Source organism: Fusarium phalaenopsidis, assembly GCF_050370095.1.
Source record: "Fusarium phalaenopsidis strain FUZ10S chromosome Unknown contig_32290, whole genome shotgun sequence".
Lineage (NCBI taxonomy): Eukaryota > Fungi > Ascomycota > Sordariomycetes > Hypocreales > Nectriaceae > Fusarium > Fusarium phalaenopsidis.
In genome coordinates this window covers 539,312-557,947 of record NW_028145411.1, presented here as the reverse complement: position 1 = coordinate 557,947, position 18,636 = coordinate 539,312, and the positions used below count along the sequence as shown (strand labels likewise).

General features: G+C 50.8%; 6 protein-coding genes across 6 annotated transcripts; 3 read left to right on the top strand and 3 right to left on the bottom strand.

The window, feature by feature from the left end:
- Window positions 1-1,962: 1,962 nt before the first annotated feature.
- On the bottom strand, window positions 1,963-3,278 carry LRP88_04342 (uncharacterized protein; the record flags this gene model as incomplete). Its single annotated transcript, XM_083240916.1, has 2 exons — window positions 1,963-2,746; window positions 2,797-3,278. 2 exons carry the CDS (start codon window positions 3,276-3,278, stop codon window positions 1,963-1,965), a joined length of 1,266 nt encoding a protein of 421 aa, XP_083103446.1.
- A 1,469-nt stretch (window positions 3,279-4,747) lies between these two features.
- LRP88_04341 (uncharacterized protein) lies at window positions 4,748-5,882 on the bottom strand (the record flags this gene model as incomplete). Its single annotated transcript, XM_083240915.1, has 4 exons — window positions 4,748-5,252; window positions 5,305-5,498; window positions 5,553-5,671; window positions 5,735-5,882. 4 exons carry the CDS (start codon window positions 5,880-5,882, stop codon window positions 4,748-4,750), a joined length of 966 nt encoding a protein of 321 aa, XP_083103445.1.
- Window positions 5,883-7,790: 1,908 nt separating this feature from the next.
- On the top strand, window positions 7,791-9,224 carry LRP88_04340 (DUF1593 domain-containing protein; the record flags this gene model as incomplete). The annotated part of the gene is made up of 1 exon (XM_083240914.1): window positions 7,791-9,224. The coding sequence occupies one exon, from the start codon at window positions 7,791-7,793 to the stop codon at window positions 9,222-9,224; it is 1,434 nt and encodes a 477-aa protein (XP_083103444.1).
- A 913-nt stretch (window positions 9,225-10,137) lies between these two features.
- Window positions 10,138-10,935, top strand: LRP88_04339 (uncharacterized protein; the record flags this gene model as incomplete). Its single annotated transcript, XM_083240913.1, has 1 exon — window positions 10,138-10,935. One exon carries the CDS (start codon window positions 10,138-10,140, stop codon window positions 10,933-10,935), a length of 798 nt encoding a protein of 265 aa, XP_083103443.1.
- Window positions 10,936-13,890: 2,955 nt separating this feature from the next.
- On the bottom strand, window positions 13,891-16,025 carry LRP88_04338 (NAD(P)/FAD-dependent oxidoreductase; the record flags this gene model as incomplete). Its single annotated transcript, XM_083240912.1, has 12 exons — window positions 13,891-13,931; window positions 13,988-14,132; window positions 14,184-14,220; window positions 14,280-14,338; window positions 14,470-14,605; window positions 14,654-14,691; window positions 14,759-14,828; window positions 14,883-15,048; window positions 15,098-15,272; window positions 15,340-15,477; window positions 15,531-15,762; window positions 15,814-16,025. The coding sequence occupies 12 exons, from the start codon at window positions 16,023-16,025 to the stop codon at window positions 13,891-13,893; spliced, it is 1,449 nt and encodes a 482-aa protein (XP_083103442.1).
- A 580-nt stretch (window positions 16,026-16,605) lies between these two features.
- Window positions 16,606-18,244, top strand: LRP88_04337 (serine/threonine kinase 16; the record flags this gene model as incomplete). The annotated part of the gene is made up of 2 exons (XM_083240911.1): window positions 16,606-18,063; window positions 18,119-18,244. The coding sequence occupies 2 exons, from the start codon at window positions 16,606-16,608 to the stop codon at window positions 18,242-18,244; spliced, it is 1,584 nt and encodes a 527-aa protein (XP_083103441.1).
- Window positions 18,245-18,636: the final 392 nt, after the last annotated feature.

Genomic DNA, 18,636 nt, shown 5'->3' with positions numbered 1-18,636 from the left:
CGACGCCACCTTCTCGCTCGGCCACAGCGTGTTAGTTCCACTGTATTTCTCTTTCCCATGATTTGATCTTGCACACATTCATCTGTGTGAGAGGGGAAATTTAAATCATGGGAGGCAAACTCGATTTATCCATATGTGACGCAGCTAGTGTCTTTCCCTTCCTCACCAGCGACCAAGATTACCACAACAAAAGTCATTATGCTCTTCCAGTTGTACGGACCCCGCCCTGGGATTGCCGCCGACGCCTTGGTCGGGACGGTTCGGTGGTAGTGCCGACACCTGAACAACTTGGCGCACTATTTTCAACGTCTTGGAAACTTGGTGTTGGCCTGGGTAAGTGAAGAGTTGTTGGAGCTCATGCTTAGGTCAGAAAAGTCATTGCGAAGTGTGTTTGTGTACTCTTGAAATGTCTGAGCACCGTGATCCCGGTGCTAATGACATTTGATAGTGTAGCTACTCAGCCGCCTGAGGGTCGTGGGCTTTCAAACTTGATAAATGAGGGAGAGTTAGGACAAGTACCCACTTGCTCTCGCTAATCACAGCTATATTGTGCCGTTATGTGGTGACGATCTGGATCACACATCCGGAGAAGAGCAAGGGTGGTTGGGTGGGGGGGTGAAACAAGTTGTTGCCCTGCCTTGACGAGCGCTCTGTCCTTGTTTAACGTAACCCTTGGGACTTGAGTGGTCATCCCGGATGGCCGAGGTAAGAGATGTCCCAGTACTAGCGACCCATTCTAAAGGGAGGTTCATCAGGATCGCCCCACCAGCTCACCGGTCATATACACCGGCCGTGCTTATCTTGACCGTTGAAGGATGTAGATGAAGGATACGGAAGATGGGATCATCAGATATTCGAGACAGCCAAGTGCTTCCGCCGTATGGCCATCAAACGCCATGCTCCGTTTCGATCTGAAGCTCGGCTTCACGAGTTTACAGCCCCTAGCTGATCATATTCAACATAAGGCATTATAGGGGAAACAAGACTCTCAATGTTTTTGTTGAAAGAGGTCTGTATCGCGGCTGCGGCACCGCAACGAACCACCGTTTCTACTTTCCCCATTCAGCTCCAGTTGTCTCATGCTTTGGAGGGGCCGGCGTTACCGTTGAAACGTGGCCTTTGCTCTAGATGCTTGGCAAACAGAATTGCCTCCACGCGGCCATAGCCGATTAACTGGGCCTCTGCCCCATTAGTGGGCAACCCAGCCACGTGGGAAAGGAGATGCTCTAGCTTCAGGAAAGGGAAACTGGGTGTGCACGAATAATAATGCTGACTTTTCTTGAGTTAGCTTTTACCTTTAGAGGAGACCGTAAGTCTTATAATGAATACTGCTGAGATCCATTGACATCTTGTTGATGAGCAACATCGACTCGGGAGAATACTGTTATCAAGCAGAATTACGCCCCCGGCTCGCCGACAGTATCATGGTTGGCTAGGCTATCCCGAATAACCGGTACCGAACTTTGACAAATTCATCTAGGCCATCCTTGGCTTAGGCACCGCAGCCTTCCACATCGCGGCGTGCACGAAGCGTACCGAACCCAGACGAGGCGGCCCTGATTCCAAGGAAGGATAACCGCCGCCAAGCCCCACGACGGGCCGAGGACCATGTGCGATGCATGTCATCTTCTGACTGTCCGGCAACCACTCGACGAATGCAAGTTACTCCGTGTTTAACAACCGCGAGTATTTCCAAGACAAAGCCAAACCTCACGCAGTTGCGGCAAGAATCTGATGCCGAGATTACAAAACAGCATGATTGGTTTAGTGCAGTGATGGATGACCGAACATTTTGATCATCCATTGAAGCCAGCTTCGAAAGATGCTGGCCCTATTTTCCTAGCCTCTTGCCTCTTCATCCGAAAATAATCAAGATGTCTCACATTTATTAAGATTAATGCCCAGATAAATGCATAAGCGCAGTGGTAGTGTCATGGGAATCATTATACGTAATTTGCATTATTATACTTGCGCCGAAGCCAGGAGATTTTCCATTGCCCAGGGTCGAAACGTGGTCTGCACCCAAAGCCCCAATTGCCTCAACACCGACACCAACTTGTACGACCCAACCAGGGACTTGGTGTTTCCTACAGAAAGTGTCTCGATGACCTCAACACCGCTAATACCGTCTTTCACAAACAGCAAGGTCCAATCCCCGCCAGTAATAGACAGCGCAGGAAGCGTTATGCCGACAGCATGCGATGTGTTGGCCGAGGACTTGCCCGCCAGAGACCGCAACCTCTTGAGATGAGCGCTTGCCCAGATGGAGAGTTGTGCTTTGGCCTCTTGACTCGATCCTTCAAGCGTTTTGGTCTCGATGCTAATGGCAATGGGGCGATCGCGGATTGGCTGGTAAGACCTGTGGTTGATCGAGTTGGAATCGCTGGCGGTTTTGAGGCGGCGTTGGGATGCAGTGATAATGTCGTCTCCAGCAAGACAGATACAAAAGTCCACCATCTTGGACTGCATGTCTACCCCGGAGATATGACGTGATAGGTATGGCTTGTTGATTGGGGCGCGTGTGACATCGAAATGCCGTATCGATCCAGCAAAGCACTCAAGGACAAAGTCCAGAATTGGCTCATGTATGCGAGCGTTCCACGCTGCTTCAGACCAATTCTCCAACTCGCATTCCTGTGTGCGCGTGCCTGTCCTGCTCAACAACTCCAGCTCCTTAGATGCATCCATAGCTCCAATCCGTGCGAGCGCGCCCACTCTTTCGCGTCGTAGAAACTTGAATCCGAGACTAGATCATCGACTATGGTCATACGTGACTGTGATTGCTGCTCGACCTACCTAGGGATGATGTTGGAACCCTGACGGATGGCGCGCGCGAGTGTGACCAAGCCCACAACATCAGATGGGAGCTGATCGGGTCTTTGCAAGATGGTAAGCACAACTGGTCTGTCAGCGAGACGCAAGTCAGACATGTTCTTGACAGGGCTTCGCTTGCGCCTCAGTCTGCTACTCCCACCCGTCGTATCCGTCCGTGTCGACCCCGTAACAGAGCTCGCGCTGAGAGAAGGTGTGTCGTGGTCGGCAATCGACTCATGGTGAAAACTCGCTGACGGTGAGTCAATCCTTGGGCGCTCCGACGGTGATTTTGCCCTTGGAGTTGCTTCTACATCGCTACGCAGGTCTTCGGTCGGAGGAGGCGAGGACATGCCGATGGCTGCGGTGTCGTCGGCGAATTTGCGTTTGGGCGGTTGTAAGGCGATCTGGGGGCTGATGAGAGAGTTGGTATGTGCTATCCAATCCTCAATACGCTCGAAACCCATTGCGCACACATGGGAAGAAAGAGAAGCTGTCGGGATAGAGTTGTCGGCAGGTCAATTAACGATCAAGAGGCATCTAGGTAGGCAAATGGCTTGCGGTCGCGCGCGTTCTGACGTTATCGTAGTATTACATAAGCCGAGCCGGGCCGTTGGCCCAACAACGTTATTGTATTGCGATAAGCTCTAGGGTAATGACGCTGTCTGATCATCCCAAGTTGTTCTGGCGAAATGCAAAAGACATGGTATTTTCTAATCGATTTATTTTACAGCTTGCGATAGGTTGGTTACCTTTCCTCTTAATAATCCATATTTAATTGGGATTGATCAAAGCTGTGACGTGAAGAGAAGCCCGATACGGATAAAGCTCAGTCTCCCTAATGCCACTTGAGAACCAAAAAGCTTGCCCATGGAACAGTGAACTTGATAAGGCAAACACATGTTGTTGACAGCTTGTAATTTACGGGATGATCTTTGCGATGGGGTCTTCACAAATGGGCTATCACTCACTATGATACTGACAAGTATCTCCAACATTGCCAATTTCATCGGCTCTCTCAAGCTTGGGCAGAAGAGCCTGTGGAGGCATCTGCTGCTAAGGGGTACATGGATCTACGTGGTGGCTCCGTGCAAACTTTAGTACCCTTAAACTAGCGCGTACAGGATCCGGCCCCAATGCTCCTTGACTGCCCAGGGGATCTCCGATCCACTTTCCGGGCCAATGACAGACAGGGCAGTGCCAAGACGCGTTTCAGACATCTTCCAACGAGTGTGGGTGATTGTCAAGGGGCTAAGTTGAGGAACATCGGAAACATCGGCTGAGATACGTGATTCCGATGAAGCCGGCACGGAGGGAGTCAACCTGGTTTACTATGCAAATTCCGGTAAAGACCCTCTAGCTAGCTCACACACACCCTTTAAAGGGTGCCCCCACCAGGGCCTGATGTACCTAATGAAGTATCCTTCGTTCATCTACATGAGTTACACCATGGCCTCGTCAGTGATCTATTCTACAGCCGGTCTGGTGGGATTTGGCCCTGCAACCTGCCCATGTAAACTCAGCAGACCATCTGGGTATACCAGTTCTACTGTATAAAGCATCACACTTTTCGGAACGCGCCTGGTTGCGAGGGTTACCTACCATAGCCAACGCCCTCGACGCCAGCCTGCCCTCGCAGTTGAGGTGTTTATCTTGAACACCGCGTTTAAGATCTTCTTCTCTGAGCAAGTTAATTTATCCTCATTTAGAGTACTTTGAAAGTCCACATATCAGTCATCTCGAATGGGGAAATATGCACGCTTCGGAACGCAGTCTTTGAAGCCGATCGTCAAACCGGTTGCTATCGTCTCAGAGCACCAACATCCGGTGCTCCAGAATTCGAGCGCTCGATAGAAGTTCGGTTGACTATCTGCCTAATTCTAATACTAAGGAACGGTGGAAGAGCATCATACTAGCATGGACCCTCGGCCGTCACTCAAGCAGCCGATATCACGGACGCCACCCTCTTCATAATAGACTGTGTGTATGAAGTACTAGGGGCAGTGTGGTCAACGGTGTAAAGTGACACTGAGGCCCCACCATTCTCGACAATATAGGTCTCGCCCGGCAGCGAGCAGTTGCCGTTGATGCAAGCGTTCACACCGGCAGCATATGGTTTGATATTCGCCCAGGTGAAGGTTCCCTTTTTGGGATCAAGCACGGCCTCATTGACGTGCGCGTTTCCAGTAAACCTAGTTTGTACAAACTCTGGGTCATGGTCGTCGTCGGTTAAGAGGGGAAGATTGAGGTTGACACCATAACCAATGGGCAGCAGGGGGCCGCGTTTAGGTGCTGTGTCAATGAACTTTTCAACGAACTTTGCAGAGACTTCGGCAGCCCAGGTAGCGGGGTTCGTGCGGTTAGTTAGCTCGAAATATGGAATCTCCTGGTTGCTCGCGGATATGGCAATGGCAGGGATTCCGCGGTGGGTGGCAGCGTATCTATAAATGTCTTGTCAGAACTCTCGAATGAAATTGGACCAAGAATACTCACGCAGCACCAGCAGTGCCCGACAGGGTCCACACAAAACCACCCAGATTGGTTCCAAAGTTAGGGCCCGTGACGACTAGGTCAGGAACCTTGAAATCGGCATAACGTGGGAGTACATAGTCAAGCGCAACGAAAGTGCAGGCCGCAGGTGTACCGTTGTAGTACCAGATCTGGCTGTCCTTGGGATCACTTCCAACCTAACAAAAGCATGTTAGAAACTAATTCTCAAAACGGTTTCTGAGATAACGGACAGAGGGGGCTCCCGCAGGGATCAAGTCGTAATGTGATGGTCCAGTCAGGTTTCCCTCGGTCGTGAACTCAGAGGTTCCGCCCTTGCCACTTTGCTTTGTCGCGGGGGCAACAACCCAGACTGGAAGGTAGTCATGTTATTAGTCTTGATCTCAAGCAGGCATGGGACTGGGTTGTCAGTTACCGTTGTGATCCTGTTCCTTGAGGATCCGATAGAGCTCGCGCAAGTTTCCCGAGCCAAATCCATCATCATTGTTCAGCAGGATATTGAGCGCCTGTGACGAGGAGGCAAAGAGCAAAGCCGTTGCGGCGAGAACTGATGGAAGACGCATTGTGGACTTGTCACTGCCTGGTTGAAGGTTGAAGCCAAAAGGTCAAGCAAGACTGGACGAGCAAAGGGAGGGAAAAGCAACATCAATTATTTGCGCGATCATGGCCATCTTTTATGGACACCGAGGATTGGGATTCCCGTTATCTCCTTGCCAAGAAAACAAAAGTTCGAGCAATCGGCGGCTTATCGCCTTCTGCTCGCGTGCCCTCCTTCCGGAAGTAGACAAAGCCAGATCGAACCAATAAATCTGCGCATCTGATTTGTGGATTTCGCACTTGTACCCATGTTGACTCCTTTCATAGTCGCATTGCTGCTCAGCAAGGGACGGAGTTACTAGCTGCATTTAGCTAATTAACTAGATTCTTATCTAAAACCATGGGGACTGGTTTTGATTGATAGGCTAGTTTGCGGAATATAACTGCGACGGAACTTCACAGGGAAAAGAACCAATGTCAGAGCCCAGATTTTGGCAACACTGGCCATGACTTTATGGATACCTTCGTTGGGTTCAGGCTCTATCTCGTCAAACTGGTCCATCTTGTCGTATATTTTGATGACACTCAGGATGTGCTCAAGAACTCCAAGGAGCTCGTCAAGCTGCTAGCGATAGTTGATCAACTTCTCTTGTGTGTTGTTGACGTCACTGGTGGCGTTCTTAGTTTAACCACATCCCCACACAGCCACAGCAACCACAAGAGGTGCGGGCGGTGACAGTTAGACTTGGAAAAGACAAGCCTCATTATGCCCAAGCAAAACCACGTCCTTTTCAGTGCCGAACGGGATAGACAAGGCATTGAGGCATAGACTCCCCGGCCAGCCAAGGACCTGTCGTCCTTTGATGCACCTCAGTACCCTAATACAATTTTTCTTTTCTTTTTCGGTGGCCGATTGCTCCTTTTCCCCAGCTAGCGCTCGGTTTCTCTCCATCTCCCTGATACAGTCGTCCGTGGTCCTTGGAGGGCGAAGCTTGGCGTCCTTTCCGGTTTGTTCATCGAACCTTGCAGCAGCGGGATATGCATCTTCCAATCAGTCACAATAGGACGCAGCCAGGAAGCCTCACCATTGCCTCAAGATGTCAGCTAGACTCTCAGGAGACAGCATGTGTAGCCCCCACAATAGCGCGTGTCATCCAGATCTCGCGATCAACCTCGATGTGGCCTTCTTGGGGTGCTTAAATTATGTACGATGTCCCGGTAAGAATGGAGTATATTCCAAGACGTGCTTCAATTCGGGTTGGCAGAACCATCCGTTTACAATTTGTTGTGATGGAAGCCCGGCGGCGCCATAGGTAGAGATGTTGAGCAGTCTCTGTGGAGATAGGTAACTAGGTAGGTAGATGAAGATCAAGAGTACTACTACAACGCCAGGGCATCTTGATCTAGCTAGGTCACGACGCGTACCATCACCAGCATCAAGCATGAGGGTCAGCTGATCTCGTGATTCAAAACCCTGTAAGTATTAGCAATGAGGTCTGACACAACGCCTCTAACGGAGGTTGGCTCGGCGAATTCGGTAGCAATAAAATCTCTTCCATCTCTAATAGGAAGTTTTAAACACCGGCCCAATCCCCCACAATCGAGGTTACCCCGCCTTCTCTCCGCATTGAGCAGTGATATTCATGGCTCCTCTTTATAGTTGTAGTTTTGCGGGGGGAAACATGTCATAGTAATGAGAGCTTTTGGCGAACATGGTTCGTCTGGGCAGATCCATCCACCTGGCCCAGGCAATCCTGGTTTTCTGGAAATGCGGTCATGACAGTCAATTACTCTATCAGGAAGTCTCATCCACTGACCATGTCAAAGAGATGCTGAGATTGTTGTGAGTCGATCAAGTATAAAGGCAGGCAGGCCACTCAGCGGAAGCAATCGCGGTGCGCACTACCAAGTACCTCATTCACGACGCAAGCAAAATGTCGGTCAACTTCTTTTCGCGGGTTATCTGGTGCTTTGTTTTCGCCTTCGTCTTCCCCGCCTTGTCACGGTCTCCTAATGAGGACAAATGTCAAACCTCTCGGTACGAGCACAAGCATCGCCTGTTTGTGCTTACAGACATCAGCAATGAACCGGATGACCAAATGAGTCTCGTTCGTCTGTTGACCTATGCCAATGAGTTGGATATTCAAGGCATTGCTGCGACTACATCTACATGGCTGCCAAACAAGATTGACCACGAGACCATCATCGAAGTGCTTGATGCATATCGCAAGGTCGTCGATAACCTCAACGCCAATGTACCGTCCTCTGCCGCTTACCCCTCAGCCGACGACCTGGTCGACCGAGTTTTCAAGGGTCATGCTGTATACGGAAGGGCTTCCCTCAACCGGACCCTGAGCCAAGCAGCCAGGGAGCTGGTCAAGGCGGCCGATGGCTCCAGCGTGAACAACCCTCTCTGGGTTGCTGTCTGGGGTGGAGCGGCCGTCCTCGCTGAGGCTCTCCAACATGTCTCGCAGACTCGAGCTGATAACGCCGTAGCCTCATTCGTCGAGAAACTACGCGTGTACTCTATTTCGGATCAGGACGACACAGGGGTCTGGATTCGTCAACGTTATCCGCAGCTCTCCTTCGTCGTCTCACTCCATGGCTGGAATGAGTATACAGATGCAGCATGGAATGGTATCTCGGGAGAAGAGTACCGCCACTTCGACCAGGGTGGCCCTGACAGCAGCATCGTTTCCAATGAGTGGTTGCAGGAGCATATTCGAATAGGGCCCCTTGGCTCACACTACCTGAACTGGTCCTTCATCATGGAGGGAGATACCCCGTCATTTCTTCCACTGATCCAGAACGGACTGGGCCACATTGAGCACCCAGACTGGGGCTCCTGGGGTGGAAGATTCACCTTGCTTGATCAATCAAACCAGTCACGCGTCTATGCAGATGCCACGGATTATGTTCAAGGCTTGAACGGACAGGGTTTTATCAGCAAGTGGGCGACGATCTGGCGATGGCGCCAGGACTACCAGTACGACTTTGCTGCTCGGATGCAGTGGACCGTCGAGTCAAGCTTTTCCAAGAACAACCATGCGCCTGTCGCCATTGTCAACGGCTCTTGTGGTCCTGCGCCCCTGGAACTGCGATACAAGCCCGGAGACAAGGTCATATTGGATGCATCCCAGAGCTGGGACCCAGATGATGATCAGCTGAGTTTCGGTTGGTTTCATTATCGTGAAGCTGGGGGGAGAGGTCTCGAGGGATTCACCAATGGGAAAGAAGCTTTTCCGAGGTCCAAGCTGACGCTGGTGAGCCAATCTGTCAACATCACCAACGCCCAACCCGATGGGAGTGTTGTCCTACTGCAGACAAGCGATTCTGTCAACAATGTGAGTGTGTCAACCCCTTCCTGAAGGCGCCAAGAACTAATAACCGCAATAGACGATGCATATCATCTTGACAGTGCGTGATAGCCATACATTGCCGATAGCTACGTATAGGAGAGTGATCCTGCGCCCCCATGAAGCCTAGGGTAGTTTAAAGAATGTTCATATGAAGCAATAGACGACGGAATTGTCTCGTTCCTCTGGCGGTTATACCATTTCAATCTACCATTTACTCCCCCAAATAACTCTAAGACTTTCTTTGGAAGGAGATAGATGTTTCCGTGCCCGAGCATGACACTCTGGGGCCCTATTCCACTCTCAAAAATGGATTGGTGCTAAGATGGCGCCTCAACGATGCTGTTGTCTAGTCATGGCGTATTACTTCTTGTTTCGACAAGACAGGGATCACTGTACCTCAAAAGAACTGATTGTCATGGACGACCCGCAACTCGCCAATGAGACACCTAACACCAGAGGTATGTGAAGCTGGTGCATGAAATAGCTGCTGCGGGAATACCACTTGTCAAGGATACACCTAGGAAGGAAGGATTGCTGCTCGTCAAGCCTACCACAAATAATTTCCTTGTCTAATAAATACCCTATACAAAAAAAAGAAGCGCGGGGAACCCGGGCCGGTCTGGAAGCCCATCAAATCATGCGACTGATGGTATGCCAAGATCTTACCGAAGGCAACCGAGCGAATTGTGGATGAGGTTCCCTACAGAGTAAACGCCGAAATTACCAGGGGAGAACCCCTGCCGACTTAAATTTCCTTCCTTCGCTAGGCAGCCGTTCAGTTTTAAATTCTCATGCCATCCTTTCATTCCTCACATTATCTTGCACCCACCACACGCTTCCTTTCACAACAATCGTTACAACACATTGCCATTCATTAAGACCCTAATCACTAATACCACCACCCTCCTTCATCACCCACGCAATGCGTCCCTCATCATACCTCGCGGCCCTCGTCGCCCTGGCTGACTTCTCTTCGGCGAACCCCAACGGCTGGTCCAAGACCAAAGAGGCGGTGGACAGTCCCACGAAGCTCGATGACTGCGGGTGCTGGCCCATCTATCAGGCTATGCTGCGGTGCCAAAAGCTGAAAGGCCCCAATGCCGACACCAGGGAGTGCGTGTGCATCCCCAACCCGGACGGCTGGTATCCGTCGATGGATGGCTGCCGCATGTGCCTGTCGTCTGGGTCGGACCATGAATTCTTCGACAACATGGCTCGCCTCGTCACGCAGTTGTTTGTCTCGTGCACTAACGCGGGCGGTGGCGTCACCAGTGATGGTGTGAGCATCTGCGCCAGCAACTACTACCGCGAGGCGTGCGTATCTCTTGGCACGGGTGGCCGCGCCAGCTGGGCCAGCTTTGAGGAGTTTGAGTCAGACACCAAGGGAAATTCGTCGTATGTGCTGGATATTGACGAGTATGGCGCCGATGAGGACACGTCTACTTCGACAAAGAGTACGACTGCAAAGACAACGGCCGCAGAGACGGCTACTGATTCCGTCAGCAGTACGGAGACCTCGAGCACTGTGACGCGCACTCCCACGAGTGCTGGGGAGCCTTCTTCTACTGGCAGCTCCACGACGGAGGACGCCTCGGGAACAGAGTCAGGTGTTGCATCGGCTACGACGGCCCCGTCCTCAGCTATCAAGGTTGCGGATGCTAGGATAGTAGCAGTTATTGGGGGGATAATGGCTGTGGCATTCGGAACTGTGTTATTTTAATTAATGCCGTATAATATCTAGTTTATGGTACTTCCTCTTAGGCTGGCTTACGGTTCTCGGCTTTCAAGGCTTATGGCCTCTGGTAAGGGACATCAGGGAGAGCAATGATGATAAATCGTATAAGCCATACTCTAATTACCTAGTTGAAAGGGAGGACTAGGTATGGCGTTCCGCCTCGTCCTGAGGCTCGACATCCGTGATTAATTCAGTTAACAAATCATCCACCGCCTCAGACATTCCCAAGCTCGAGATGTTGGCCATCCATTCCGCAAACCTTTCCGTTTCAGCAGAGCTCGGCTCCATCGATGGCGGCAATGATGGCTGTTGGCTGCCCCGATTTGCCATCATCGAGGTCGTGCGGCTGCAGAAGGCCTCAAAAACGTCTCTGTAAGGGGCAGCCTTCTTCCACCGCTCGGCTATTACTACCAGAAGCATGGTGCAGCTCGTGAGAATAGCGCTCATATCAGTGATGCTGGTCTCTTGACGCAATTGAGCCGAGGCCCAAAGACAGTGTAGGTACGTCAGGCCAGCCGAGAAAATAACGTGTAGGGTGCTCCAGGTATAGTTAACTGCACGTCCGATATATTGTCGTCGATACCCAAGACATATGCTCGCGGCGGCTTTAGCACACTCTAGAAGCACTTCCTCATTTATGTCGCCGTCTTTCCCGGTAATCTGGCACCTGTAAAGCATGACAATTGTCTCGTTGTAGTTGAGGTCATACCAGTCTTGTGTTGCGAAGATGGACAAGGCGGGACCAGTACGGGTCGGGATTGGAGGAACAGAGCCAAGCCAATCATCGATTTGAGCACGAAACATGATGATTTTGTGGTCTCTGGTAGCCTGGTCAATTCCACCGTTGACGTCGGAATAGAGGGATCCATGCATTTGGGCCCAAATTTGACGAAGACGGAACACATGCAGTGCGGTTGACGTTGTTGTGCATGCCTCGCTTGAGGGATTCCGTGGACTGGCCAGAAGCCCAGTTTCGGTTACGTTGGCGTCATCGATGTCCATCGGCAACTGGAAAGTTAGCACACAAGCCTCAGCGTCCAGCACTTGTGGATAGGCGATCACTTACCTCAGCATCAACCTCTTGCAGAGGAATGCCCAAGGGACGTCCCAACGTCAGAGCAGCTACACAGTCGATGCCAAAGGCACACCAAAAGACCCTCTTTTGCAATTCAAGCCGGAGAGGGTCTGAGACTGAGCCAAACCGCTTGGAGCTGCGGTGATATCCAAGTTCAATACATTGGCGTAATGCGAGACCTGATAGTTTCCTACTTGACCTTAATTTGCGTCACATCTTATCTGCTGCATGACCTACCAGACAGAAGGGCCTACGGAGCTTCTCAAGGAGTACATGGTATAGGACAGAATGGCCTGTATTGTCTCAAGGTTATTGCGAGACAAGATGTTGTCGATATATACTTGAGCTGACGCATACAATTGCTAAAATTATTTTAGTCATTACTATCAACTTTTTGGCGTAACGGCTGCGTACTTACCTGCGATAGGGACTTCGAGTTCTCTAGAAGCAAAGCCCCGATGGCATATGTCTACGGTGATGGGTTATAGGACCGAAAAACAAGAGGAGATATGGGGGGGGTGGGGGGTAGCCTACCATGTAGACGAAAAACGTGGCCACGGGATCAAAGCTTAGGTCCTCCACGAGTCCAATAGGCCCTATGAGTGATCTTTCCCATCTCCTAAATGTGGGTTCATGCAAGAAAGGATATTGGGGGTGAGTGTTCTCAAAGTACGCATTGCTCAGAGACATGGCTACCTCATAGTCGGGGAGACAGCACGGAGACGGCTCCACTGTATCTCGTAGGTGGAAATCGAGGGGCTTTGGGTCGCCTTGCACCAAGGACTGGCGAAGAGAGGAATGTATAAGGCGTGAAAAGGAAAAGGCAGATGACGAGCCTAGATAATGAGGTTCTTCTCCATCCACTAACAGGCCAAGCCTTCCGACTTGGTTGGAGAGATCACTGGAGCGCTCGTCTGCCTCAACTGTCTGGTCCCTCGGCGTGCGGGAGCAAGTAGGCGAGTTCTCAATCCTCCGGGTTTCATCAAGGGGGGTATAAGCAGCCCCTACTGATCGTCGTAACTGTTCTTCGAGAAACCCAACCCTTGCTTCCAAAGTTTCGACGTAATTACGGGGCTGGTGCCGTCCCGTCACGGGATCTTCGACGAAGCAAGCTGGAAAGCCATGAGAAATGACAACAGATACTGGACCCAGCTGGCAGGGCTTACCGAGACTAAAGCGTTGGCAATTTGCGCATGACGGTACTTGATTATCACACTAAGGTTCTGTTAAAAGACAGGAATGCACGATATGTAACGGAGAACTCACCTTTTGCTTTCTTGTCTTGCAGTTAATACATGCTAGTTGTGCTCTTGGACCAACACGCACTTTTCGAGCCCCTCGAAGGGTAGACTTTTGCCCAGGGCTATGCATTCTGGGGGTCAAGAATCAAGGGAATGAAGGAAATTCTTGTCCAACCTTTTCCAACAAGGCTCAGGTTAATATCTCTGAGAGCGATGCAAGATGATTGCGGGGTACACGACTCGATCTCACCAGGGTTTCCTAGTGTTACCGAGTACATAGATAACCGTATTATGGGAGTGCGACGTTCAGTATCTTTCTAACAGACGCTTATCCAGCATTTCTCTATTTTCATTGGCTACCGCAATTTTCCGGGGACTAGTCAACTGTGCGTCGATCGCTCATCGGAAGAATGCGATGAGCTTTTGATTGGCTACGGATGGGCACGAAGTGCAAGCGTCAAATCTTGGGTGTTGAATGGTGTAAACAGATGGACATTTAATCTTGAACATGAGCCGTAATGTGTTCTATGTTACAGTTCAAGCCCAGCCTTCGATGGGATAACTGAGCCGGAAGACTGATCTCCCTTGGCATGCGTCTCTTCAGATTCCATCCGCCACACTAACCTAGAGTCTAGATGCCACCTTTTGCATGGCAAAATCGAGGGCTAGAGAATGACGGCTGTTAGCAGCTAGCTCGGAAGCGAGAAATAAGAAAACCCACGCGCAGCAAGTCGAAGACGAGACATCTCCCGCGGGCCGCTCTCGCCTTCAGAGAGGCCATTGTTATCCTTGCCGGCCTCGGCAACCCGCCATTTCCACAGGCTGGTGAACTGGTCTTGAACGCCTTCAAGCTGGTTTTTGATATGCTGAAATCCACACATTAGCCAGAAAATCAATCGAGAGACAGCGAGACTTACCCTGCCAAGAATCGGGAGAAACTTGAACGCGTGACCGCTGCATGTTCCCATGTCAGTGATTGTCAAGACTGTTGATGGCGAATGGGTGAAGCTTACCAGCCACCTGTACAGAGAAAAAGAGACTTGGAGTATCCAGGAACATAGTCAACCACATACTGTTCGTGTTAGTAGAAGCCGACAGAAAACCTGACCAACTCACGTCTTCATCAATGGTGTCGGTGTACCAACACAGCTTCCCGCGGTCAGCTGATCCATGTCTATCAGGGGGGAGCTTGGGCAAGCCTACTCGACTGTCGGTGAAACCAAACTCTACAAGTTCTGGAAACGCTTCCGAAACGACCTTTTTCATCTTTGACAAACCGTAGAGCGGGACTGTGTGGATGGGGTCCTTGGTATACTTGGTCCTGGGTATGGAGATTCGGCTATAACAGTGTCAGAAATCTCCAACCTTCTTTCTGTCATGAACCTACAGGTTTGGCTCCGTTGGATGATCCTGAAAGTTGGTGAACTGTGAAAAGAGAGGTTAGTACAACAGATGTGGTTGTTGCATCACACATTGATGAACCTGGACGTACCTTGAGTCCCCGAAAGCTGAACTTCAGGCGACCGCCCTTGGAGATGGGATATCCGCCCCCAGAATACGACCTGTCCAAGGTATGAGTACATAAAAGCTAGCTTTGCTTATCGCATTCAACTTACTCCTCACCTTCCCCAGCACGATAAGACCAGACCGGGTAGTTGTCGGGGTGAAACTTCGCCCTCAGATCTTGTCGATGCGGCGGAATATCAATGAACATGACTGTGCCTGCAGTGGCCTCGACGGTTCTGTGAGCCTCTGGAACGATTGAGGAGCTCCAACTGCCGGCTTCAAGGGCGTTAGTTAACAAGTCGACATGTGACAGGAACTAACTTACCAGCAACAATCACAAGATCTCCAAAGTGCCTCTTGCCGTCAGAGGTCCTGATGCCTGCGACCCTCTTGGCTCTGCCATTGTTCTCGATGATCAAAGTCTCAAATTTGCCTTGGGGTTCGCCAAGCACAAACTTGACACTAGCTTGGAGGCATAAGAATCGTGCATAGACGCACGCCTACATCCACGGATATTCAGAACTGAAACGAAAGAATGAAAGTCAATGCCTTTTTTCGATTGCTCACCTTGTCTGCAATTGTGATGCCAGCGTTGATATCCAGGAAACCATGGGTGTTGCCGCCGTTGATCCTGTCAATGATGTGGTATTTGCTCACCAACTTAGGGTCAATCTCCCGAAGACGCTCTTCATCACCAGGGTCGTTCTTTCAAATGTTAGGTATAGTAAGACACCACTAGTGAAGACATGTCATCTTACCTTGACAAATTGCATCTTTCGAAAGTCGGGTGCCGTTTTAGCCATTGTGTCGAGGCTGGCGGCATTCTCTCCTTGTAGTTCGCGTCCTTGACTGATAAAGTAGCACCCGCATACGTAGAGAAGTTGATCTTCTGGGCTAAGGCCTGGAGGAAGCTCAGAGGGAGTGCTCTCCTTGATAGCCTTGTTCCATGCAAGCCACATGTCTCGTGCCTCAATGGCCAAGGTTTGATAGCTGGACGGAAGTAAGCCATCGCTGCAATGAAAAGAAGGTTAGTGGCCATACTCATTCTTGTCTCCGTAAGCCATGCGGAAAATCTTGTTCAAATCGGAGGATGCCCCATCACAGCCATTTGCAGGATCGTAGTAGTTGGAATCGAAGGGACATCGATCAAAGACGGTGATGTCCTTGTAGCCGCCACGGCCCAGCCAAAGAGCGGTAGTGAGGCCGAACACACCAGCACCGACGATGATGATCTTGGAATCGGAAGAGGGCATCTTGAAAGCTTTCGCGTTTGTTTCTTATCGAGTTATGGCGTGACAGATTCTGAAGGGTCCCTGATTCTCTGCTTATATGTAGAAATGAAACAAGACTAGAAGGTAAATCCCGTCGGATATTACTCTCTGGTGCCATTCTTCCCCAGAATCCAGCGGACCCTGGAGTATGCGAGCGGACGGAAGAATCCGTCACAAAGACCGCCTCTTCATAGACTGGGAGGCTCGACAACGGCCTCGCCCTTGTTTTGATCCGTAACATTCAAACCTGGCACCAAGTGCGCCTATCCTCCCTTGCTCCGTTGCCGTGTTTCCGCCTATCTCAGGAGGTTGTTTCCGCGTATCATTATGGGGCGGATTCTTCCGCCTGGGTTTAGCGGATTCTACCGACTAGCGCAAGACAGCCACCAGTCGGCGCTCACCTCTTCAGATGTTCAATTACTTAATGGAAAGAGTATCATGATGTTCGAAACTCTTCTCGACATCCTTTCTCGTTATACACCCTCTCGAGTCTTTCTTTGACCATCGTCAACACACCTCCCTATCTGCATCTCCCCCTGCAGCCCCAGCCTGTTTCCTCGTCATGGGAAATCCACTTCAAGATTCCACCGACGTCAAGTCGGCATCTGGTCCTGCTACCGACATGGGCGTTGGTAGCACCGTCATGTTTCCCCCTGGCACTGTACGTCTGGAAAACGAAGGCGCCTCGGCTCATGACGGCATTATTCTCCAACCACGGCCTACTGAGGATCCAAACAACCCTTTGAACTGGCCCAACTGGCGCAAGTACCTCAACTTTGCTATTGTTGGCTCCTATGTGCTGTTGGTGTCTGAGTTTGTCAACTCTGCTACGCCAACCTGGGGTCCTATGCAGAGAGAGCTGGGCTTCAGTGATCAAGTCTTGACCGCCAGCTACGCCATTGGATGCGCTTTTCTCGCGATTGGAGCTGTCATCCTGGTTCCTTTTGCCCTCAAGTTCGGCCGTCGGCCGCTTTACATCTTCAGCTCTCTTGTTCAATGCGGCGTCAGCATCTGGTCCGCAAAGCTGCAGAATGTGGCGGACCTCTTCCTGGTTAACGTTCTCTGTACTGGGTTCGGAGCTCTGGCCGAGGTTATTGTCCAAATGACGATTGCAGACATGTTCTTCGTCCATCAGCGAGGAACATTCAACAGCATCTACATCTGGCTCTGGCAGGTCGCAGTTTCGCTTGGTCCTTTCATTGCTGGCTTCATCACTGTGGGCCAAGGCTGGAGATGGGTCTGGTGGTGGAATGCTGTCTTCTTTGGCGCCTTCTTCCTCGTGGCCTGCTTCTGTTATGAAGACACCAAGTTTTGCCCCGAGTCGAGCGCATCTCCCACCCAGGCCGAGTCGACAGGAGCCCCGAGACACGAAACCGAATCTATTCCCTCAAACCCGGCTACGGAGGGGAGAGAAAATACTCGGCCAGTTTCGGAACAAGGCTCACCACATGACCTATATGCTGTTAGAATCAACCATGACATACCGCCCAAGACTTATTGGCAACGCTTGGCTATCACTACCCCCTCATCTTCTGGTGGAGGTATCATGTCATTCTTTGGACACATGTACCAGCCTCTAGTTCTTCTTGGTACTGTTCCTGCCATCGCGTACACTGCGCTTGCATATGGCATCTTGATCGCGCTGCAGGATGTCATGTCAACCTCTTTTTCGCTCTATATGACTCGGCCTCCCTACGATTTCGCCCCGAACCAAATCGGACTCATGAACTTGTCCAAGCTGGTTGGGAGCACGATTGGGTCCCTGATTGTCGGACCCGTCAGTGACGCCCTGATTATCTGGCTCGCTCGTCGAAACAACGGTATCTATGAACCCGAGTCCAGGCTGTGGAGTCTCATCCCTTTCATCCCTTTCATTCCTGCTGGGGCGTTGATGGTGGGATTTGGTCTGCAGAACGGTCTGCCGTGGCCTGTCATCGCTGTTGGCCTTGCATTCTACAAGCTTGGCATCGCGCCAGTGAACAGCATAACCATCACCTATCTCACCGACTCCTACAAAGACGTAAGTTCAAGTTCATTGTTTTTGCTCCTGATGGACCCTTACTGACCCTCAGCAGATCATTGGTGACGCACTTGTTGGTGTCACTCTCGTTCGAAACACGTTTAGTACCATTTTCATCTTCGCCGTCGATCCATGGGTCCATGCTGTGGGAATCAATGGGTCATCATCACGATTGTTCTGATTACTACTGGAATTCTCTCTCTGACGGCTGTATTTATCAAATATGGCAAGACGTTCCGGGCAAGAACTGCTCAGAGATATCAGCGTTATGCCCTCCTTCAGTACAAGGAGAGATGAGTTATCCAACGCACGGATAGCGCATGACATCTCGGTACGTCAAGGCAGCTAGATCGGTGCCACTGACTCAATGGCACCGCTACATGGGGCACAGAGGATGCTGCTTTTTGCGAAAGTTCTCAAAGTTGTGGGGTCGAAGTTCCTGCGCCGTTCACACGAAAACTCCAAGGCCAGGAGTGGCGGTAGCATATGGGATTTGGGCAGCCCCGCCCTCACGAGCACCAAATTTAACAGTAATAGAATTGATATACGTGCAGGGAATGTTGCGTTTGTTTG